General features: G+C 39.3%; 2 protein-coding genes across 2 annotated transcripts; both read left to right on the top strand.

The window, feature by feature from the left end:
- Nucleotides 1-117: 117 nt before the first annotated feature.
- GDF10 (growth differentiation factor 10) lies at nucleotides 118-11,981 on the top strand (the record flags this gene model as incomplete). The annotated part of the gene is made up of 3 exons (XM_084264404.1): nucleotides 118-415; nucleotides 5,976-6,883; nucleotides 11,790-11,981. 3 exons carry the CDS (start codon nucleotides 118-120, stop codon nucleotides 11,979-11,981), a joined length of 1,398 nt encoding a protein of 465 aa, XP_084120530.1.
- A 5,434-nt stretch (nucleotides 11,982-17,415) lies between these two features.
- Nucleotides 17,416-20,790, top strand: GDF2 (growth differentiation factor 2; the record flags this gene model as incomplete). The annotated part of the gene is made up of 2 exons (XM_084265385.1): nucleotides 17,416-17,761; nucleotides 19,455-20,790. The coding sequence occupies 2 exons, from the start codon at nucleotides 17,416-17,418 to the stop codon at nucleotides 20,393-20,395; spliced, it is 1,287 nt and encodes a 428-aa protein (XP_084121511.1). The 3' UTR covers nucleotides 20,396-20,790.
- Nucleotides 20,791-25,877: the final 5,087 nt, after the last annotated feature.

The raw sequence follows: 25,877 nt of genomic DNA, 5'->3' as shown, positions 1-25,877 counted from the left end.
CTCCCCGGCCCCACCGCCCCCTCGCCCCGGTGCGGCAGGGCCAACCGGGAGACCCAGGCAAAGGCAGCGACCGAGCCGCCGCCGCTCCGTGCCCGGCCGCCCCGCAGCATCCCGCCGATGGCCGGCCGCCTGACCTGCTGCGTCCTGCTGTGGGCCCTGGGCCATGGGGGCTGCCGCTCGCCTGCAGGGGAGGGCGCCGGCAGCCAGCTCGCCTGTCCCGTCCAGCCGCCGGCCGCCCGGGACTCGTCGTCCCCCGGCCGTGACCCCCGCGGGGGCTCTTCGCCGCCCCCTGCGCTGGGCAGCATCTCTCAGGACATGGTAGCTGTCCACATGCTTAAGCTCTACGAGAAGTACAATCGGGAAGGGAGCCGGCCCGGCGACGGCAATACGGTCCGCAGCTTCAAAGCCAGGCCAGGTAAGCCGGGCCGGGCGCGGGGGGCACCGCCGGAGCCTCCTCACTCCTCTTTCGCTTTAAAGTGACGGCTTTGCGCCAAGGCTCTCATTGACTGCTGGGGGTGTCACGCTGGGTGAATACTGGGGAGACCCTTGCTAACTACATGGACACGGTCTCCCCTCCGCTCTGCGTCCGGCTTGCCACCTCTGCCGGCTTCGCGGCTCCCGATCCGCGACAAGGTAGCAGCGCCCTGCGGAAAGCCTCCGTTGCTGCGCGTGCAAACCGTCAGCAAAAGAAGAGCCGTTCCCTGCGCACGTCGCACTGGGGCGAAATAATCTTTTCAGAGATACTTGGGAGTGCAAAGCTAATAGCGAGTGCTCAAGCCGCGGGTCCTCTCCTCCGGCTCTTCTCGCTGCCTTACAAGTTTCTGTTAGGAAGAGTGCCGCCTACGGGAGCACCTAAACTGCTCGGGATCTGACGTTCACTGCACTGCCTAAACCTGAGAGGGCATCTGTCTGCCCTCCCTCTCCCCAGCTTTACCTGGCTTCATTATGAGGGTGGAAGAGCATGTATACTCTGTCAAAATGACACTTTCGTTATTAGAGCCTTACTTCAAAATGAGGAAGAGGAGGTTTGCTATCCATTTGTTATCCACTGCCATGGAAATCCAAAGTATCTTTTATGGAAAATGTCTTCCTCCTTTAGTTAACTCTTACAGGCTATAACAAAGATACTAGCTCTTAAAATAAGAGATCAGTTTCTAGAATATAACTTTTTTTTTTTTACATTGCCAGAAATATTCATTTTTGTATAGGCACATCTGATATACTAATTCAAAATTTGCTTTTGTGAGTTTCCACCACATTTAAAAGCAGCATACAGTATTTTAGGGAATGGTCACTAGAATATCACACAATCATTCACATTAGCTAGTACACTCCAACTTAATTTCTATCCTATATCAAATGTACTATTAAAAAGTAATCATATTCAAGGAGGAGGATGTCCCATGGAAAGGTAAGGGGCTAATGAAGAAGTCCAGAAACCTAGGGGTTAGTCTTTACAACAATCATAGACGTTTGGGAGAGAAATAAATCGTCATGCTCTAGATCATTAGCTAGTAGCTGCTAATAGGGGTTAGGAAGTAACTTCCACTGTGGATGGTTATTCTGTGAACTCATGCTGCCACCCTTATTTTTCTGTGAACTGAGCAGCTGATATTGGCTGCTACTCAAGTAAGGCCCAGGACCACAAGCGTGGTTTGTGAAGAATGCAAGAATGGCACTGTTTTCTTTTTCTCCTTTCTAAAATTAATCTACTGAGCAACTTGTATCTAGTGGTTAAAAGTCTAGTTTAAGACACTGAAATAGCAGTATTTTCTACAGATACTGTGCTGGACAATTGCAAATCAATATTATTTTGCTCATCTGTCAGATTATGAAACCAAGGCAGAGATGCTTAGAAATAATGTGTCTTTCCATGTGATGGAAATAAAGCACACCTTTCTCTGATACCCCTGTCTTCTGTTCCATCTGTGTATTTTCTCTACTGGATCTCATCTCTCCCCAGTAACATGGTGGGAAAGCAGAAGCTCCACTGCAGTGTTCCTTTGTTATGACAATAAATTGTATTTCTTTGTAATTCATCAATCTAGTGATAAACAGTCTGAAGTGATTCACAGAATGACACAAAATGAGGGAATGGAGAAGAACCTTATCTGGGAGTGTATTTTTCTTTATCTACTCCAAGAAATTCCAGTGTTTTCTTCTTAAAGAAGAAATTAGGAATGTTCTTCTAATAAGACTTGTGGAATGTCTGTTCTCTATAAAATGTGGATAATAACTCTGATCTTAATGAGATAACCAAAACAAACCACACTTACAATAATTTCCTTTTAATTATCCCAAGCAATGGATTATTTTTTTTAAATCTACCTTTCAGAAAACATGTAGCCTTCTGTTCCTACACTATAGCTTAAAGCCATTTGTTAGGGGATGCTCAAGCATCAGTATTATCAAGATGCAGACTCCAGAGGTGCAAAAGGTCAGGTCAGATGCAGTTTTCTCCTTTATCATATGCATTACTGAGGACTTCTCAGCTAGACAATCATATTATAATTCTACATATCCCTTACAGGGTTATCGAATTGACAGTATTACTGAATATATGATGTTTCTCCATCTTCAATGTGAGGTACTTGCTAAATATATGCATGTACTATTTGCACACATTCCAAATACAACTTCTTTATGTTTGTCTAGTGGTACTTACCGCTTCAAGAAAAGAGCTTCACAAACATCTGATCACCTCCTCTCAGCTCACAGGAGCTGTGTGTTCACAAGAGTTTGTTATTTCTCTGATAAGCAGCTGAGAGAGAGTCTATGGACTACTTTCTCAGGTTCTGGGGGTTGAGTTGTTCAGGGTTTTTTTTAGATCCTTTCCAATTTTGAGGTAACTCTGTAGCTTTCGAAAACAGCACCAATTGTCTAAAGTTAGTGATACAATTAAGTCCTAACTGGTTTGTGACCAAAAGTGAAATATTAAGTTAATTGCCTAACTTCACCTAGGTTGTTGAGAAGATAATTAGTCTTCATGGCATCAGTCTGGTGCCTAAACCATGAAACAGCCCCATAAATTGACTCTTGCCACTCATTCACTGAACATCATCCATCCTCTATGCTAGACAAAGCAAAGACCTTGGTGAATTGTAAGAAATAGCAGCCATTTAATTAAGACTATATATAGATAGAATCACTACATTAACTGCTTTAATGTATACAGCTAGTACAGTTCAGCTCAGAGTAGACCTGGAAAATGTAACGACCTTGACAGGTTGGCCTGAGCAATCTGATGCAATATGATAAATATGACTATGTTCTATCTAAACTCAAGGTCTCCTCAATTCCTAAAAAGCCTTTACTTTCAGGCTTTTGGATTTTCAGTTGATGCAGATTCACAGACTCTTGTCCTGTTCTAAAAAGAGTTTTTACTTTTGAAGAGTTTGTTTTGCTCTAGAATGCAGAATTCATTTATATTAATTAAAATTGCCTTTCTCTCAGTTATCATTACAAGTTACCTTCCCATATGAAACCCTGGGACTCTGGTGTTTGAAATGCCTTTATCCTAGTAATAAATGCTTCTTAGTTATATCTCTAGAACTGATGGTGCTATGAGCATTCCACTACTAAAAAAAAAAAAAAATTCATTTCAACTGTGCACTTCTCAGGTAGGGGGAGGCAGGGGATAGACTTTTTGCCTTCTGAAATGAACAAACATTAATAACTGTTGTTCTAAAGGAAATGCTATGATTATTATTCTTCTTGGTCTGAAAAAATAGGCTGTTGGCCTTGTGAAATTTCTGTGTTTCAAAGACCTGAATAGAATCTGAGCTCATAAGAATTTTCACACTATGAGCACCTGGGGTCAACTGACTGGTGTTGCTTAAAATTTTACTGATAGGAATCCTGTCCTTAACTGACAGAAATAAATAGGTCCTTGTCACAGAATATAGTTTCTGTTAGCCTCTCTGCCACCTATGAAAGCTTTATATGGGCATCAGATACAGATCAAATACAGATGTTGTAGATGGAAACTGCACACATTTGTACTTTCAGACTGTCTGTTTTGGCCTGGAATTAATGAACAGCCTAACCTGCTGTGGTTTAGTCCAAATGATGGTTCTATCCAGCATGAACTGGAAACAAGCAAGCACCAATTTAGTGAGATGTGGCGCTCAATTTCCATGGTGGTGGGTTGACTTTGGCTGGATGCTTGGTGTCCTCCAACCTGTTCTATCACTTCCCTCTTCAGCAAGACAGGGGAAGAAAAATAAGATGGAAAAAAACCTTGTGGGCCCAGATAAAGGCAGTTTAGTAAAGCAAAGGTCATTCATGAAAGCAGAGCTTCAGTAGGCATACTGATTACTCCAGAAGAAAAATGTCATAATTAACCAATGCCCCCCTCCCCCCCTTGTCTTAACTTTTACTGCTGAGCAGCCATCATATGGGATGGAATATCACTTTGGTCAGTTTGGGTCAGCTGTCCTAGCCATGTCCTCTCCCAAGTTCTTGCCCACACCCAGACTACTGCTGGGGAGAGAATATTGGAGTGACAGCCTTGGTGCTGTGCCAGCACTGCTCTGCTCAGTAGCAGCCAAAACTCATGTGTGTTATCAACATCTTCCTAGATACAATACATAGCAGAGCATTACGAGGGCTGCTATGGAGATAACTAACTCCACCTCAGCCAGACTCAGTACAATCTGTTTAAGTGAAACTGCTTAAAAGGAAGAATGTTCTGACAGGTGGCAGTTAATAGTACTGTCTTTCTGTTGCTGCCAAAATTTCTGTAGCTTCACAGTGCACTGAAAAAGAAACCTAAGTGTTTCTGAGAAGGCTGGCTGTTTGGTTTTGTTTGGTTTTGTGTTTTTCTCTCCCTGCTGCCAGAGAATTTCCAGGTACGTCAAGAAGGGCTGCCAGAGAGTTTGTCTACGTGGGTTAACTAAAGATGCAAACTTACCCACTTTAGTCCTTTGATGTATTTCAAGTACCAGTCCAAGCCTGGCAGAACAGGAATCACATCTTGGTTTTGCTATCACTTTCCTTTATATTCTTGAGCTTACAAAGAAATAAAAAAACAACAAAATACCACCTGGTCACAATGATAGACTGTGAAGGCATGGTCTTTTGCTTCTGGGTTTATGTTTTAACACACTACAAGGGGGTTCTGCTGTTTAAATAAACATGGTATAAACAGTTGTAAAACTGCTCATCTCCTCGGGAGGAGGGTAGAGAGGTAACCTGAGCACAAATTGTTCAAGTAGCTAAAAAGAAGCTATATCAAACAAAGTTCAAATTTTAAGAGTCAATTCTTATTCAACAGTAGCTATAACTAGATCAAAACACAAGTCTTAGAAATCAAGTAGGTATCACAGCACTTTAAACAAAGCTCCTACATACATGTTGTATAATGGAAAGGAGGATTGTTCATAAGAGTAACAGCCCCCAAAATGTGTTGCATTGCTTAATTCCATCCCCTTCATGAAATGTCTCATGTGCTGTTTATACATGATAAACTTCATATGCTGTTGCCCACAGAGATCTTTCAGGAATCTTTGCTGTCAGCTTTAGATTAGACCATCTTTAATATTAATTGTAAACCTAGTTTTCAGCTAATACACTAACATAAATTTCTGAGCTCTGACACAGGCAAATTTTATAGCTTCTCTGAAATTTATATTGTTATAAATTAAATAGAAGCAAGGATTGCTTTTCTTGCCTGCATGGAATAAAAGGCAGTCTGAAACTGAAAATCTCAGGGAAGAGATTTGTGCCATATGTATACAAAAGATGCCCAGTGTGTTGGACACTCCTGATGTTATTGTAATATTGGTAAATATTATTTGGGTTTTTCCTCCTCTCATTCACCACACTTTAAAGCTGAAGTGACAAGCTCACTATAACAGCTGATGGGAAGTGGATAAAGAAAGCCCCAAATTTGTCAATCCACTCACATATGAACAAGAGTTTGGCTACCATTTTTGGTTTCAAAATTTATCCATGTTTTCCTTGCTCTCTTGCAGAATTCTTGGCTCAGAAACCCTTGTACTGCTTCAATCTGACATCCATGCAGGATTCAGAGATGATCCTTGCTGCCACTTTTCACTTCTATGCTGAAAAACGCCCTCGGCACCGGGAAGTGTTTTGTAAGCGGTCCAAGAACTCATCCTGCCGTCTCCTTCACCTGCCCCCGATCCTGCAGCTCAACCTCATTTTCCGAAGCATTCACCAGAATTCTGCCTATGGGCTAGTGAAAGGAAACATCACCGTGTCTCTTCAAAGGCGAGGGGCTTGGCATGCAAAGGACATTTCACATATCATTAAAGAATCAAAACAGGCTAGAGAGCTCATTCTCTGCGCTGAACTTGATTCTGGGGAGAAACATCAGGGCTTCCCTGAACAGGTCACCAGTCATTTACCATATATACTAGTTTATGCCAATGATCTCGCAATCTCTGAACCTAACAGTGTGGCAGTCACCCTACAACGTTATGACCCGTTCCCTTCCAATGATGGAGACCCAAATCTATCCCCTAATGCTTCTACCGATACCCGCGTGAGGAGGGATACATACCTCTCGAGCTCTATCCAGAACAATGAGTTGCCAGAAGTAGATTATAACAACAATAAATATCACAAACACAACATATGGGAGAATGCCTACAAGTCCTTGAAACCAAAAGCCTCACGCAAAGACCGAAGGAGAAAAGGGCAAGAAAATACAGAAACACTTACAAAGTCTCAGGTGCTAAATTTTGATGAGAAAACAATGAAGAAAGCAAGGCGGAAACAATGGAACGAGCCAAGGGTTTGTTCAAGAAGATACATGAAAGTTGACTTTGCTGATATTGGCTGGAATGAATGGATCATATCTCCCAAATCATTTGATGCCTACTACTGTGCTGGGGCATGTGAATTTCCAATGCCCAAGGTAGTGTGCCTTTCTGTTGTTGCTAGTTTGCAAACTGTAGATCTACTGTTTTGCCTATCCTCCTACTTTTTTAGCTAGATTTTCCTCTAGTTTTACCATTTTCACTTTGTTCTGTTGCCTTGTTTAGACGAAATCATTTTAACAATAGCATTTCCATCAACTTATTCTTCAGAGGGCAAAAAGATTCCAATTTCTCATTGTATATCTTGAAACTATCGTAAAGATTTATGAAGCTTATTAAAAAATGGTTACAAGCTAAATCATCAAACTACTCTTTTGTGGTAGCAGATGTATAAAGTAGTATATGCTAATAATAAAATGAGGTGTATATCAGAGCATTTCTGAATTCCACTGGTAATACCTTAGGGGGAAAATGCAGAATATTGTCACTGAGGAATATTTAACTTTAACAAACTTATCACTTTGAAAATAAGAATGCTGGTTTAGCTGATATATGCATCTCAAAATGCTCCCACTCGCTCTGTGTCAAGAAGTAGGAATTTTGGCAATCCCATGGAGCACAGGAATTGGCATTTTGTATGACTTTCAAGTAAAAGGGCAAAGGGAAGCTTTGAAGCATTGCATAACCTGCACGTTTAGAAAGTGTAATTATTTTGCAGTTCTACCTGCAAATAAGCTGATTATTTATTCTACTTCTTTTTTTTTGCATGTGGTCACTTGGCACATAAAAAATGGATAGTATTTATGGCACAGAATTTCAAAGCTCTAAGACAGGAATCTTCCCTACTTAATACACAGGGAGATAGCTGTATGCTTATGTTGAAATAAGTAGTGTGATTTCGGAAAGAGTAGATATGCAGGGTAGTTTAAATCCAGGAACAGTTGAGATCCAAACCTCAGGGTAGGCTGTACAAATCTAACCACATGTTCTTGTGTAGCTGGCTGATGCTGAAGCATGTATATATAATTGATACATTGTCTGGTAAAAATTTAAGCTTGCTTAGGCTCAAATACAACTTCAATTTTTTTGTTGTAGTATAAAGAGATCATGCAACACAATCACTGTTTAATTTATCCAAAAAATAGAACAGCCTGGAAATATGGGTCCTCTGCCACAGACCCACAGTTAAACACACCATTCATACATACCAAAGCAAAACAAAAAACAAAACAAAAAAGGTAAATAAACATATATTTAACATATCTGGTTTCTTGTGAGCCAAACAGTATGATACTAAAGACACAACAGCTGACAGAACCAAAAGACAGTGTTTCTAATTGGAATCATTAAATAAGCTTATGCTGCTGACTTAGGTCTTATCTAGAAATATTACTTCCTGTAAAATAAAGATTCCCTTGTAAATCAAAACCACTTATTTTAGTTCTCATTTTTATACTTATTTTGTAGACAAATTAATGTGGCGATATTATCATCTTGGTGCCAAAAAATTAAACCAACCAAACAAAAAAATCCCCAGAGAAATTTAAAGCTAAATCACAGATACATATATTTGAGGGGGTTTAAATACATATATTTGAGGGAGTTTAATACACTCTGATTTGGTTTGATTTGGAAGAGGTCCGCTTTTTTAGCTTTGTATTTTTAAGAAGGAAAAAATAGAGGCAAATTCATAGCTGTAACTTTTTTTCATTACTGTTTCCAAGTCAACAGAGATAACTAGGACATCAGCATGATGAATTATGGAGGGGACAATAGCTTTTGTTCTTGCATATGTACCAATGCAATGATACGGAATAGTGCTGAATAGATTGATTCCAGCTTTTTAAGGCTTCAGTACCCTAAATTAGGAAAGCATTCATATGAACTTGGCATTCCTGAGTTAAAGACCAGATTAAGGCTATTCATGAAGACTACACAGTCAACCTGTGATGGACAACAGGACATGCAGCACAACAACTTATTTTCACATACTCTTTTAGAACTGTGGAGATACAAATATACTTCTATGCCTGGCATGTAGAGAATCATCACGTTGTATGATTTTTTTTTTTTTTGAAGTATTGGTGCATGACTCTCAATATCTACTTTAATAACTGCAGTTCTTTATTGAGGTACAAAAGAGCTCTGGTACAAATATTGTCATAGTTCACCAACCTTACTGCTGAAGTTCTTATTCCCTGAAGTATGAGGTGGGGGGAAGACTAGCTTACATGGTTAATAACGGCTGGCTGGCTGGCTGCACTACTGCATTTGCCATATAAATACTAGTCCTATGTGTGGCAGAAGTAGGTGGGAATATACCCTTTCCCTGGTCAGCATTTATTAGAATTCACCAGATTTCATCCTCGTGAGTGTATCAGTTCACGAGTTTAATTTTGAGACCTGAATTCAAATTTGAAAACAAAGCTTTCCCAATGCAAGGAAATACTGCTTATTAAGGGGGTCAGGGTTTATGGTGTCTAAGCTAGGATTGTCTTAGAGGTTAAGGAAGAGAAGAGAAGGTTTCCAGAATGGCTGTGAAACTTGGATCCTAGCTGGATGTGGCATGGGTGTGCTGTCTGGCTCTGCTGCAGATGTAGCGCTCAGGCAGCCAGATTTTGTACAGAGTAATAGCCCATAATAAGCATTTTTCTCTATAAGTATTTTTGTGCATAGTAAATAAACTAGATGGTATTAGACACCTAATTATTGCTTTCCTCTTGGTAGCAAGCTGGTCACACTAGACTTGTCTCACTTCTATCTGTTCCTTGTAGATATTAGAGACTCCAGGATCAGATCCTAGTAGGGTCTTGTGCAGGTTCATACCCATGAACTCTGTAAGTCAGCAATTTGCACTGAGGGCAATGATGGCTACCCACTGCATGGCATCAACAAACTCTCTTGAGGTACCACTTTAGGATATGTACCACCTTTATTATTTCATAATAATATGAAATAATAAAGGTGCTAGGAATACTGCAGGAAGTTTTTCATAATGGTTGGTATAAGAACCTGGTTCTAGAAACTAGTTTTTTGAAACTAGTTCTAAACTCTGCAGGTGCTTAAGCATGGAAAAGCTACTGCTGTCTCTCTTTTACTATCCAGATTTGCTGACATGGCCAATGCAGGTAGAAGATTATTTCTACATTGCATAGCAGCTATGAGAATAATTTGGTGCTGCTTGTTTGTGGACAGTTTTGAAATCTAAAGATCAAGGATGGCATAAGAGTGCAAGCTGTTGGTAATTATGCCAACATATGCTAATTACAGAAAGGCACTTCCAGAATTGGTTTCTTTTTTGAACTTGGCTATAGAGATGCTGTCTAGAAACTCCAAAGGATCAAGAACGGACTTCACAGTTTCCTTGTAATGGCTTGACTGAGGTTGCTTTAATTAAATAACATTTGAAAGCTTTGTTAGCAGTTGAGATTTGGATCCAATTTGCTAATCTGTTACACTTCAAGTAAATGTATGAAAACTGAAGTATCCTAAAAAATTGCTCCTTTGTTATCCCCATGCACTACATAACCTTTCATGTTGAAATCAAAAATAGTCTTTTACATGTACTCAAAAAAATAGAGGGGATATGAGACATTAATCTGCTTCCATGTGCAGGTGTGCAATGTCCCTCTTTGTTATCCCAGAGATGTCGTTTTCCACCTGATATATCAATCATGATAAAGATTTCACATGCCACCTATACCAGACCTATGCAGAAAACTCATGAAGCAGTAGCAAAAAGCCTTATGTGAATAAGACAGTTTTACTGCTGTTACTGTACTCATTTGCTGGGACAGTATTCAAGTACAACAACTGAGCAGAAGTCACTGAAGTTTCAACCTCAGTCAGGTTGCATGCTACGTTATTGTCTTATGGAGCAGGAGCACATGCATCCCATGCTATGCTGAGGCAATACCAAAGAAAGGCTGTCACTCTGTCACCAGTAAACCTGTGCCAAAATTTATGTATCTCAAGTGACAGAAGTGGTGAAAACTGTTTAGTACTATTCAGTTGCTCAGGCTGAAAGGGTCAAGCACAGCTTGTGAATAAAGTCTGAACAAGAAGTTACACTTAAGTATAAACAGTATACTATTTACATAACCTTTTTCCTTTCTCATTCTCAGCGCTCTCATTCTGAATGGCTACCTCCTATTCTCAAATTTTTTTTCTATTGTTGTTTACTGCATCTAAAAATCAATAGTAGAAACATGATTGTGGCCCAGTACCCTGAGCAGAATGCAGATGTAAAGCCACTGTGAAACCTCACTTCATACTTCTCCTGCCCTCTTTGCCTTTTCTTTTTCTCCTTCCCCTTTGAGGCTACCTTGGAGGGCAGGAGAGGTGGGAAAGCCTGGTGAGGAAGGCAGAGGGAAGCAGACAAACTACAGATATGAAGTAATTACTTGTCATGGGGTTATGATCAGAAAGTCTCTGTCAGGTTGGCTGAGTATTCTAGAGCACCTCCCTCTTGTGGAAACTACTTCTGGAGCACTGTTCTTTTAAGAGAGCAAGTACTCCTGGAAAACACAACTAATTCCAGTTAGAGTATAAGAGGATAAGTACTACTGGAACATACAGACCGCTATTTTGGAAATAAATACAGTAGCCAATTGTACAAGTCAGATAAGAGGTTCAGAAAAAAGGTAAGACCTTATGAGAGAAAAGCGCATTCCATCATTGCCGCCTTCTCCTGCAGGCCTGCCTCCAGCATCTAGTAGATGCAGTCAGTGACATTCTGTCTTCAGGCTACTGGCTGCTGGCTGTGCCACCAGTGCCCTCCTCTGGTATTTATGAAGGCAGCATAACACAAACTAACTGTTGGATACACCCTGCACAAGAAAGCTGGAAGTGTCAGGGACTGAGTCACAGGGCCATGCAGCATAGTCAATAATATGTATTCACATTTTCAAGAAAGAAAAACCATCATTTTTGTCATTTTCCAAGCCTGTTTAGGAAAGGAACTGCTCATAAATGAAGCAATAACTATTTCCCTCTTCATTCCAGATTGTCCGGCCATCAAATCATGCTACAATCCAGAGCATTGTAAAAGCAGTGGGAATCATTCCTGGAATCCCAGAACCCTGCTGTGTTCCTGACAAAATGAATTCACTCAGTGTCCTGTTCTTAGATGAGAACAAAAACGTTGTTTTAAAGGTATATCCCAATATGTCAGTTGAAACTTGTGCCTGCCGATAAATTCATACAAACACATCATTAACGAGACCTACACATCCTGCCTGACTGCACTGGGAAAGCTGTGAATAGGAAATGAATCTACTTGTGTGATGAATGAAAGCAAGCCTACAATTCCTCTGCAGAAAGCACGTGGAGAGACTAAAACCACAGACGTGTTCACCTGGAAGGATATGTCTTACTGTCATCATTTGTCTTTCCTATTCATCTTCCAGAAATTCACTATTTTTACAAATATATTCCTAACCCATCTAGCCAAGACACCTGGTGTTTAATATAAACTTTAAGTGTGAAGTTTTCCATAATCAAAGAACTAAAATATGTTTTTATATTCTATTTTTCTGACTATTTTATCTCTTCAGTTAACCGAGAAGATGGGAAGTGAACTTGCAAAGGCAGGCTTATTTTAGAATATCACTTTTGTACACAAATCAAAACTCTTTTGCCTAAAACACTCATAGTTTTAATCTGCATATTTATACTGAAAAAAATGCTGTAATAAAGGGCTTAAAAATGTATGTTTTCTTTGGGATGCAAGTATAATGCACTGCATAAGCTTTCATATAAACAGTATGTTAATATAACTGGGTTTGGTTACCCTTCCCTAATATATAATTTGTTCTACAAAAGACATGTAATTTTCCACACTTTTGGTTTGCTGCATAATTTCAGGTTGTTAAACATATTGTCTGAGTAACACATACTATATAGTAGTATGTTGAAATACTAAAAATAAAATAACCAAGATTTATATTTTTGTAAATTATACTTTATATCCTCTAGATTGTTACATGCTTTTAACAAAAGCTAATAAATTAAAGGTACAGTAGTATCTAAAAACAGTTGAATTGTCTTTCTGTAAATGCACTCTGTTACATTCGTTGTGTTAATTAGATAGAAACATGTAAATGCATGTTAAGCTTGTCATAATGCACCTCAATAGATTAAAGACGGAAGGGACTACAATGATCATCAACACCAACCTCCTGCATAGCACAGATCAAAGAACCTTACCCAGTAGCTTCTGTACCCTGTATTATGGAACTTCTGTCTTGATCTTGGGAATATCTTTGAAAAACATGCATAAATTTGGGTTTAAAGATTTCATGTGACAGAACATCTCTAGTGGACTACAAGTGGCTGTTCCAAAAGTTAGTGCTCTTTGTTCAAATGCAGTGGCTTAATCCCAGTCTGAATTTAAGCTTTAGCTTCAATTCACTGGACCTTACTGTAACCTATTTTATTAGATCCCTTTTATCTATTATCCAAAATACTTTCAGTGTGTATTTTTAGTATATAAAGCAAGGTCAAATTACATTTTGGCTAAGATTTAAATAAGTACTTTGATTTCTTATTCTAAGCCTCAAAACAATTTCTCAGAGCTCTTTTCTTAACTCCTTACAGAGCTTTCATTAATTTCTTTTTTTTTTTCCTAACAATCAACACGAACATTTCTTTACAGAAATAAATTCTGTGTCTCTAACTCCTGTACAATCCTTTGTTGTTACATTCATGGTAGCCCTTCTAACTGAAGCACACCATTAAGCTGATATTTCACCACTGTGCCTGTCAATCCTCTTTCTCAGTGTCCCTGTGTGCCAGGAGACACTTGCCACATAATAATTTTCACCCACCTGCTGTACAATAATGTGGGCAGACCAGAAGCTGAACAAATTTCTGAAGTCTGAGAGGTAGCATAGAATGCAAGATACAGAACAAATCTCCCTCAAGAGACAGTCTAACCTTCTGCGCCATTTTATTTTATTGAGAGTTATATGTTTAGGGGAAGGACACTAGACATGCTGTTTTCTGATGAAGGCTTCTATCCTCATTTGGGACTAGGTAACATCTGCCACCAATATTCCATACTCATGTTGTACAGATTCCCAGACAACAGAGGTGTGTAAATGTGGTATTTCCTGCTAAGATAAAGAGGCAGGGACTTATGTTTTTATCAATCATTAGAAGCTCAACTACAATCGACAAAGTAATGTTAATGCATAAATAAAAATTTCTTAGAAATTCACCATTATTCCTTAGGAACAGCCATATGCATAAAACTTTCCAAAGTATCTTAAATACTTTTCCTTGCTGTTCTCTAAGAAAATGTACCCTTTTCTGTAGGTCTAGTCTTGCTCCCATTTAGCACCAGCTCTGAACAGAATAACATTAGCCTAGTGTGTGTATATTCTTGTCTACAGCATTTTTCTTTCCTTTAGAAATATTTTCTGTATCTTGAATTAGTCCTTGGGTACAAATTTTCTTTCCAATATCTGCTGATGCAAGCAATTTGGAGATACCATCCTATGATCTAAGGTCTATAGGACATTAGGGAAAATGTTATTCCCATGCTCGTTAGGATACCTATAAAACCCTCAAAGGTTTAGTCTGCATTTAAAGGTCTGTTAGCATATCTGTGTTATTTAGCATGGGCAAACCAGAATTACACCTGTAAGTGGCATAGCTCTCAAGGCAAACACTTACTACATACACAATACAATTATTTTATTAGTAAAGTTTATTTATTTGGAATTTAGCTGTATTGTATTTCTCTGATGTGAACAAGGTCTTAAACTTCTATTTGTCTAAAAGTGGCTGTGGCTTTCTGGGTCTTTGTTATTTGGATGTCTGATCTTCCACTAGAAAAGGAAACTGCATTTGAAATGGCACAAACTCTGTCAGCTGCTGTTGGAAGACACTGATACTCTTTTGGTTCTGAAAGATTTTTTAATTTCTACAAACATCCTATAAACTATTCCACTCAATGTTTAAGCTTCTAGAGAAAGTTACTATTGATAAAACACTTAAAATAGGACAGAAGACTTACTTATATTGGATGATTAAAGACAGATAAAACGAAAACCATTGATACTACCTAGCAAAGTGTTAAGGACTTTTTTTCTAAAACAAATTCAATTTCATTCTTTGAGGCCACATTTTAATTGCCAGAGGTAACAGCAACAGATACAAAATACCTAGATGTTTGTGGAGTATTTCAATTCACTTACACAGGGAGGTATAATTAAAATAAACCCCTGGACAATATTAATGTATTTGTGTATCACATGAATTAACAACTGTCTCACTGCCAAACCTCAGAGAGTAGCTTTCAAAAGAAATTGCCACTGAATCAAACTGTTCATTGTAAAGTTTCTACAAAGTTGACACTTTGCCCAACACTATTTGACATCTTTATATATGAACTGGAATTCTGTATATAACAACCCTTACAATATTTGCAGAAGACAGTGTTTAGAAGAGAGGTATTTATATAGATCACTTGATCTAGCTGCAGTTTATGTAACCAAAATTCATTTTAAACTAGACAGATGGTACCTAGGCACAAGGAATGGAGGCTGCTCCTACTGAGTAAAAGACTGCACCCCGTAAAGCCATAATTCTTAGAACAATTTTGGTGGATATCAGGGATTTATGGAACAGTATAAGCACCCAGGGTGATGCTATTAAAAGAGAGCCAAAGAAAGCTTTGAAAAGATACACACTGGAGTAGAGAACCACATAAGGAAAGGAGATTTTATTTCTGCATGTGGCACTGGTGGACTGCCACTAGAAAACTCTGTATAGCTCCAGTGTTCATCTTTTCAAAAAGATATTAAAAATCTGAGACACAAAAAAAGAACAAAACCAGACAGAGAACATGTCTTATAGTACATGACTAAAAAGTGCAATCTGTTTCTCAGAAAGCAAACTAAGAAGTGACTTAATTACACTGTACAAGTACTCTGACAGAGAGAAAAGTGCAGTGCTATGGGTCTCCATAAGCTGGCCAGAAAGTTACAATTACTCCTGCCTAGAAGGTGAAGACAGGGACAATGAAATAATAAATGAAGTACCATGAATTCTTAAATGGGACACTCTTTTAGAGTGAATGCTACAAAAATTGCAGAAATCTTTGATTCTTTGACATCTTTAGATAAGTTCTGGAGATCCTTAAAAAGTTCCATTTTGGCCAAACCTAAGTAACTGGGCTCTGCAAACAGGTAGGGCACACAAAGGCCTTCAGTAAAATCTAACAGTCTTGCTATGCTATGGACCAGGACCTTACATCATAGGATCATAATTAACCAGAATCTTGGATCCCAGTTATCACTTGAAACAACAGATAAGAGCATTTGAGTAGTCTGTGCTCACTTTAAACACTGTATGCACTGCTAGAGAACTGGAGGAGAATGATCGGAAAGGACAAAACCTTGTCTACACCTTTGCAATGAGATTTTTTTTTTTTTTAAGTATAAAAGCTCATAATTCCATTCAGAGTTTATGGCTCATGTACAGTATGGATGAGCTGTACTTAGAAGTAAAGTGATACATTAATAATGCAGATAAAATATGTATGATTAGATTAAACCACAATGCATTCATTAAGATAAATAGCAAGTGATATTTTTGTCTATGAATAAACTAGGGTTTTTTTCTTGTATATCATGAGAAATTCTAGCATCAGTCTTGTATTTTTGCCTTGGCCCTTTTTTTCTCATGGATAATAGTATCTTCATAGATAATCTTCTGTGTCTTCACAGAGACCTTTTCCTTTCCATGTGGCCTTAGAAGGCCTAGTTCTGTCTTCGTTTTGAGTTCACTGAAATAATGACTGGCTGCTCTTGGACTGGATCAACCATCAAGAATCTAAGAAATATATTACATAAGATAGAATAAAAACAAGACTAAATTCCCATACCCCAGAGGAATCAAACTGAAAACAGACAAGCCTGCAAACAACATGAAGCAAACTTGACAGAAAACAGATATGTCACTGTGTACAAACAATAGCTCTTGGCTGATAAACAGAAAGAAGTTTTAAGGTTGTATTGTTTGTATTGTCACAAGATCATGTCTTGCAGAATCACAGGTCTCCATCAAATGATCAGGGATTTTCTGATGGCATTTGAAGGGACTTTAATAAAGATTTGGAGATGTTATTTTCTAATAGCTAATGAAGTAACTTTGCTCTAGATCTGTGTTTTCTAGTTTTGATGGAAACAGTGTCATCTTCTACGTCCCTAAGAAAGTTTTTCTCTGTGTTGGCAAGGAAATGATAGAAGAGTATAATTAAGCAAGATGACCCTAAAGTGAAATGTGGATTCTTTACAATATACAATGTCCTTCCCACCAGCCACATGTGTTTGTCAGATGTTTATAGAATCTTCATTAACTAAGAGCTTTGCTAGATAACAGAAGCTGAAGCATGGCATCAATGACTCTGATAAGGGCAAGTGTACAACCAATCTGCTTGACAACTGACAAGAGGCTGGGGTTTGAAGCAGACCACAAAAAGAACACAAGAAAGTGATTTGCAAAGGGCATTCCAGTTGTTTCCCTTCCTTCTTGTTTCCTCTGGCTGCAATGAAACAAGATTTTTAATCAGCTGAATTACCCTTGCCTCTCGTCTCTTCATCAGAAAGCAAATATAGAAGAAATGCATTATTTTGGAGTATTGGCTGCACTGTCTGTTTTCAATATCATTGCCTGTTTGACAAGAGGCAAGCCTTTGGAAGACTGGGACAAGTTAACAGCAATGGGAAAGTCTGATGCACATTTTCATGATCCTGGGGAAAGGGAAGATGAGACTCATTTTGACTTTAAATCTTTCCTGGAGAATATGAAGACAGATGTACTAAAGAGTTTGAATTTGTCAAGAGTCCCCTCACAAGTGAAGATGAAAGAGGAGCCACCACAGTTCATGATTGATTTATACAACAGATATGCTGCAGATAAGTCCTCCATCCCTGCGTCCAATATTGTAAGGAGCTTCAGTACTGAAGGTAGGACAAGTCCTAAATATGTGGAGTAGAATTTTTAAAGTACATGGATGCTAGGTACTCAAATTATTTTGAAATTCAGAGGGAACTGAGTGCCTAGCTTCCACAGATTTTTTAGAAACAAAATAGATTAAAATTTCAGATTGTACCCTTGCCCTGTAGTTTCTTTGAATCTTAAAAAAAAAATACAATAACCTTTACTTTTCTTCTTTGATATTTTTACTGTACAATATCCTCTTTTCAAACACATCACCTGAGATGATGCACTGAATAACAGGGTTTAGATTAATCATGATTCTGAAAGCTAGAGATTTGGGACTCGGTTTTAATGTTAGAATGTGAACTTCTGATCACCTGTAATTAATATATCAGCATCAGAAAGCTCTTCTTTCAGGTGGGCTCTTCTCATACTTAAAAAACACAGCAGCCAATTGAGAGATCTGTCTCTGGATCCAAGCAAAGAACAGCAATGCTCCCCAAAATTCTGTTTTGGATTAAAAGGTTTATATGTAAATCAGTAATCAAACTTATCTCACCTAAAAAAATTTCAAGATCCCTGTCTGTGTAACATTACATAGACTTTTAAAAGTTGCATCAAAAGAAGCAGTAAAGAAGTTAGAAGGCAATCCCTGTGATAAAAGTGAGACAGGGAGAGTCAAAGCTACTGTTTATATGAAAAACATTCACACACATAACAGCTCTAGAGAACTCCAAATTCCCAAAATACTGCCCCAGTCCTGAAATGGAAAGAAACCTTAACAGTATGAGCTAGAGAATAGTTTCCACATCTCACTCTCCTGACTGCTTCAGTGGATAAAGACTGTGAAGTGACATTAGCCAATTAAAATTGCCCTAAAGCCCAATCATGATTGAATAATTATCTTACATTGACCATCAAATAGACATCAGTCAGTGATGACTTAAAAATTACCAATCTCGTTTTACAGACAAACATCTGCCCCTCCCAAGGCAGAGTTGCTTGTACTGCATATACCTTTGCAGGAAAAGCAAACAAACAAACAAACAAAATCCACACAAGCTCAGTGAGTCCAGCCTGGAATGGACTGAGACCTGGGCATGAACAGTGATTTATCACCAAGTCCCTATTAAGATAGAGTGAAGCTTCAATTTGGTATTTTCCAAAAGCTTTTTGATTTCCCCAAACTCCCAATAATCCAATCTGCTTTCAAAGTTATTTGATGACAATGAAAGCCTCAGCACAGCTAGTTCTTTGAGACACTTAAAAATGTAGTATACTTCTCTGTATTGAGAGGGCAGTTCATCTCACTGCATGATGATAAGAGTAGGAAATTTATAGGGTCTTTTAATAATTCTTTGCATAAAATTCTCTTTAGGAAATTGCTAAATCTGAACACACCACAAATGTCTTATTTATGTAACTTAAAATTTACCAGCATCATCCACAGATTGTTCTAGGCAGACTCTTTATTTTCCTTCCACACACTCACCTGACCGTGCAATCTTGGTGAAAATACTACCAGCATTAGGGACTACCATTTCCACTTTTCACTCCTTGTCCTTGAAACTTGGCCAGAAGAATTTTCTTTTTTTTTTTTTTAAATCATTGATATACATGTTCTTATTTTATGCCCAAAATACATTCTGAGTCTTTTAAAAGCAAGTTATTTGGACAGCCAGAAGCTCTGTAACCACGTGTTTTAATTTCCTATTGCAGATGTTGTTTCTTTAGCTTCACCAGAAGAAAAACAATTTCAGAAACACATCTTGCTCTTCAACATCTCTATTCCACGATATGAGGAAATCACCAGAGCTGAACTGAGAATTTATATCTCCTGCCACAGGGAAGTTGGGTCTCTCTCTAGGCTGGAAGGCAACATGGTCATTTATGACATTTTGGATGGTGACCACTGGGAAAACCCAGAAAGTACTAAATCTTTTCTTGTCTCCCACAGTATCCAGGAGTGTGGTTGGAAGATGTTTGAAGTGTCCAGTGCTGTGAAAAGATGGGTCAGGGCAGACAAACTGAAGACTAAAAACAAGCTAGAGGTTGTTATAGAGAGTAAGGCTCTGGGTGGTTTCAGTTGTGGGAAGCTGGATATCAGCGTTACTCCTGACACTAAAAATCTGCCCTTGTTAATAGTGTTCTCCAATAACCACAGCAATGGGACAAAAGAGGCCAAAGTGGAGCTCCGGGAGATGATTGTTCATGAACAAGAAAGTGTGCTAAAAAAATTAGGAAAGAACAACACTTCATCAGAAGAGGAAGACCAGGGAGGGGAAAAGGCCATCACTGGGCCCCACCAGCACTCCTCCAGAAGCAAGAGAAGCATTGGAGCCAACCACTGCCGGAGAACTTCCCTCCATGTGAACTTTGAAGAGATTGGCTGGGATTCCTGGATTATTGCACCAAAAGACTATGAGGCTTTTGAGTGTAAAGGAGGTTGCTTCTTCCCTCTGACAGATAATGTTACTCCAACAAAACATGCTATTGTCCAAACTCTGGTGCATCTCCAAAACCCGAAGAAAGCTTCCAAGGCCTGTTGTGTCCCAACAAAATTAGATTCAATCTCCATTCTTTATAAGGATGATGCTGGTGTGCCCACTTTAATATATAACTACGAAGGGATGAAAGTGGCAGAATGTGGCTGCAGGTAGTATACAAGGCAGAATCTCTAAAATTAAGAATACCCCTTTTTCCTGCTCTTTGTAAATCTGTACATTGGTGATGCAAATGAAAATCCATGCAAGCAAGGTTTGGAGCAGGGCATGGGGCTGGTTGTTGTTGCTGCTGCTTGTTTTAAAGGAAAACTGGGATTTAAAAAATTACAATAATTGTAAATAACCTGCATTATATACCATGGCAAAGAGAATACTGGATTAAAATATTGTGAGATTGAATGAAGTATGCATTATTTGGCAACATTGATACAATTTTAATATCTTATTTCAACTTTTCTGTTTAATCAATTCTGTTTACGTCACAAACTAAAGGAGTTTTCAATAAGGATATAGTATGTCCTGTAGATGTTTAATAGGTAATGAAATCTAATTCTGTCAGCCAATTCTGACATTTTCAACTTCTGTAAAACTCAATAAATGGAATTTAGTCTGCACGGTAAAGTCAGGAGTCTAAATCCTGCAGGTCTTTTCTCATATCAGTAATGTCAGAGGCTTTTACAGGCAAATTATTTACTGCTGTAGATGAATATTTGCAGTATTTAAAACTAAGAGAGTCTCAGTCTCTTTTCATTCCCAAGTTTCCTTCTGTGGGTAGCAGGTGCCTTGGTTTCAGCTTTCTTATCCTCAACGCCCCTATTTTTACCCCTTTATGGCACATACTTGAACGATAAGAAGTGCAGCCTTCCGCTTCTAAGACACTGTTTCCTAGGAGGAACAGCAGCCCTTATCTCCGCACAAAGATAAGGAGCCACTTTGACTTACTGCATATTCTTAGTATTTCTTCACAAGAACATGCAGCCAACAACATTCAGTCTTAGAAGCTGTATCCTAATAGCAGTGGGGGTTGGCAGAGCACTTGAGAAGAGTCCAGGCTACTTATTTAGAGGCCTAAGTATATTCTTTGGAGTCTGACATTAGGCTCAATTTTTTAAAAAACTGCTTTTTTAAGAGAAACACTATTTTACATAGAAAATTCTTTCACCCCTTACAAGTGTGGGAAAAAAACCAGAAAACTTCTGTGGTCTAAGATTTCTACTGCTGAATGGGAAACATACAACATACAGTAGTTCTCCTGATTTCAGTTGTACTTTCACTAAACCAGAACCCCACCTTTCCTATAATAGAAGTAACTTCCTTTCATTCTAATGAAGATTTTGCCTGTACAAGAAGAGACAAAATGTCTTCCTTTGGTTCCAGGTGATAGGCGTAAGTGCTGTACAATGCCACGATAGTCCACCTCACTCCTACTCCTCCTCCACCTTACACACACACACACACACACACACACACACACACAAAAGATCCAAACCCGTGGCAAACTACACATCTGTTCAAAATGGTGAAGAATATTGATGAGGCAAAAATCGAAACAGTAGCTTAATGTATGAAAGCAACAAGATTTAAATGGATACATATGTTTTAAATTAGGGTAGCCTGTAGGCAAGACGAATTCATTTGGCATGAACAGGTCAGCTTGAAATCTAATACGTGGTTTATTTACTATTGTTAACTTAATACAGAGCAAATAGCAGGTGAGTGTGAGCAGGGCAGTTGTAATTCCATCAAGAACTGCTAGTTATATCACAAACCATGAGCACAAAGAACAATTCACCAGAATCCTTTGACTGATTTATAGCCTTTTCCTTTAGAACTGGGCTGCAGTTGGGTCAGATCCGAGATCTGGGTCCACGGAAACTCCATTCATCCATAGCTGCATGTCATTAACCTCTTAAGCTTCCCATGGCAGTCCTCTCATTTTACCACTCCACACTGGCTCCTGTCATCTTACTGTCATCTATGTCTTCCTCTTTGTAGGAATCCTGCACTGTCTCCCTGTTTTGTTCATGTCTCCTAAGCTCATGACATGTTGTACAACTTTTCTTAATCAAGTAAAAGAAACCATCAAACAAGCATTTAGTGTGATCACATTAGAAAAGTTTTTCATCCATGTGTGAATGTAACTGTAGATGTGTGCTCTTAAGTTATCTAAACACAGGGCCCTAGTTATATTTTGACTTCACCAAATATAGGACTTTGTCCATAATTAAATGAAAAAGTGGGGAAGGGGAAAGAACCTTTGCTTCCCACATACTCAGAGAGAAAATCTCAAGAACTCTTTTTTTCCCCCACAGTCTGAAGTCAAATGTTAATCTGTTTCCCAAGCTTGCTTGGAAGGAAAAAAAAAAAACAACACAAACACACCAAAACAAACTACCAACAAAAACCCCTCCAATCCTAGCTATGCTTTCAGAATTCCAGAGAAGCTCTACAGATATTGTCCCAAAACTGTAGCACAAGCCACTTTTGTATTTAAACCAAAAAATTCCATTGCTCTTCCAGACAGTTTTAATGATCACATTCCCTTGGGCTTAACATTTTAATTGGTACAGAAGTACAATGAAACATGATTCCTTCCATAGGGTGGTGATCAGGGTCAAGAAGAAATATGAACCCAGTAGTGACTACAAGTGCTACCTACAGGATGGCTGAAGTGTGTTGCTTTTATATTGCAAATTCAGCAGTATGGTTTACATAGCTGTGAACATCTGATTTGAAACATTCGTTTGTTTTCCACCATGTTTCAACTGCTTTGGGATGCAACAAATCAACCAGGTGGCCAAGATGTGCTGAAAAGTAGACAGGTTGCAAAGGGCAGGCAAAACACCTTGCCCCCTCCTTCAAGCTGGACCCCATCAGACACTGAGGTAACTCCCTCTCATCACAGAGTTCTTAACGTTGACCAGCAACTGGCTGCTTCTTAAGAACAGGTTGGGGCCTGTGCACTGTTCAGCAGATGTACACTTAATGTTAAAAACTTATTTAATATGAACATGTAGCTGGAGCATACCCTCTAACTCAGGCTCATTAGCTATCTGTGTAACAGCCCTGTACCATCAGAATCACCAGCTGACTCAACAGTCAATTTTAAGGCTACCCTATTAAGACACTTCAGTCTTAATAGATAAACATGGTAAGCTTGTGGAAGCTGGTCAGGAGATACAGCAGTTGCTATTTTTACATAGCTTTCCATCTTGTCTGCATACACATCAGGCACAAAGCCCTCTGATGTCATCTACTCCTCTGTGCCATGTACCAACACAGAACAACAGATGCAACTTCTCACTTGACAACACACCACCAGCAATCACAAGAACTCAAAAGGGTCTCCATTTTCAATATTTTCTACAGGTGAAGAGGGAATGACCTTATGAGAATATGGAGGTATTTAGCTGGTATCCGCTGAGACACCTTTATACTGCAAAGGTACTGTCAATATAGAAATGTTAAGCAAGAATTGCCAATTTATGATATTCAGAATAAAAGGTTTTAGACTGCCCCTCAAAGAGGCTTTTAATTTCAGACACAAATGTGCTTTAACAGATTTAACACTGCTCTCAGATCACAGGTGATTCTTCTACCCAGACTTCTCAGGGCCTGGACATTACGATGTTGGTGCATGGCCATGCACCATGTAGGTCCACAGAGGCATACCCTGTAAGGTCCAGGAGGCGTAAGTACCCTGCTGTATCAAAGGTATTTACTGCAAGGAAGAGCTGAATATGAACAAAGAACAAGCTGGTAAAGCCAACAAGTAGTAAATGAACAATGTGAGGCAAGACCCCACCCTCAAGCAGAGCAACAACAGCTCCACATCCCCTCTGGTTGCTCTGAACAGCTAACAGGACACTGCATCTGACTACTAAGTACCTCCCTTCTCCCTGTGTAAGCCGGTTGTCTACCATTTCTTGTGTGTTCAGCAAAAACAAAACAGGGGCACGTCTGCCGGCAGCCTGTAGGAGGGGCTGAAAGAGCTCTCTGTCTGTCTGCAGGGCCAAGGCTCTAACTTCACGTGCCAAAGGTGGAAATCTCAGTGCTGCCCCAGGGCTGATCAAACCAACTGATCTTTGGACTCTACAGCATTCAGTGCTCTTTCTAAACCCTGTCTTCATGCTGCCCCGGCGCCATCTTCAGGCCTTGTCGTGTTTCTGCACCAGTTCTGTTCTTTACTCACCACCTGTTTTCACACATTTTCTTACATTCCCTCACATGATAACATGGAATCTTTCATCTTAAAAGGACCTCTTAACGTCTCCCTCTGTGCTTTCCACAACCTTTTTTGCCTTCTGTGCATCTCCAAAGTGCCCATGCACAGGCTGCTACTTCCAGACCACCTCAAGATCATGTCATCCCTCCAAGATGCCTCAAAGCTCTTCCTATTTCTATTTTGTCCTCTCTTTTGTCCAAATCATCAGTTATAATTGGCTAAAAGCCTCACAGAATGGCTTCGGTGTAGCCATGAGAAAAGAGACACCCTGAGTCACGTTCCCTCACTGACACATGTTTTGGCTGAAGCCTGACAGACCCGCTGGTAGGCCGAACAAAAGCACACCCCAGGAGTGAGCACAACCAGGAGCTGAGCAGGAAACATCCTGGCAATCTGGGTTTTGGTACTGGGCCAGCAACCAAAACTTCCCATTCAGCACCAGGGGAGAAACCCAGTTCTTTATAACAAACTAGATAGCTTAAGATGCCAACAGCTGGTCTGCTAGCACATGCTGGTCACTTCCATCCTATGTCAGCATGGAGGACAACAGTGCCAAGACATGTTTGACCAGTCGTCAGAGGTGTCAGGCCCTCAGCAACACCATAGGAATCAGATCAGTTTGGTGACAACCGTTCACAGTGCCTGGCCACTGAACTGGCTACTATGGATGACTGGAGCTGTCACCATTTCAAATAATAACCTCAGGATAGGAGAGCTCTTGATTAAATACTTTTTATTATTAGCTACCTCTTTTATTAGCTACCTCTTTTATTATTAGCTACCTCTGGTGAGCCCTGCTGAACACACAAATTTATCAGCAATGCAGGATCTAGACAATATAATGCAAATACATTAATTACCAATTCTTCAAGGACTGCACACCAATTTCCCCTTTTTGATGAAAAATTACTTACCAAAATTCACAATTATTTTCCTGAGTTAGGTCAGGCTGGAAAGTTGCAATATATTCTCCTGAAGCCCTCCGGAGTCTTCTGCTTACCTAAAATCTGGCATTTGAACAGCAGAGTTGGTCAATGTGAGTTTATCACAACTGTGCTCAGTTAGCTGTGATGACTGTTCTTCTTCACCTGGCTGAAATTAGAGAGGTTTTAGAATAGGAATATAGATTTTTCACCCTTCTTCAATTCTTCAATAAAAATATAAGCTTCCCCCCCCTCCCTTTTCTCTTTCTTGGTTACTGGAAAAAGAGAGAAGGGTAGGGAAGACACAGCAAGGCAAAGGAAAAGGAATATTAACAGAAGAAAATAAAAATACAGTACACTTTGGATTTTTTTCTTATTACAATGGAATCATTACAGAACTCACTTGAAGTGCTATTTCCATTTTCATAAAATGGAGAACTTTCAATATTAAAAAAAGGGAGGTGGTTGAGTCACCTTCCCTGGATGTGTT

Source organism: Gallinula chloropus (assembly GCF_964237585.1).
Source record: "Gallinula chloropus genome assembly, chromosome: 5".
NCBI lineage: Eukaryota > Metazoa > Chordata > Aves > Gruiformes > Rallidae > Gallinula > Gallinula chloropus.
This window is presented reverse-complemented; position numbering and strand designations above follow the sequence as displayed.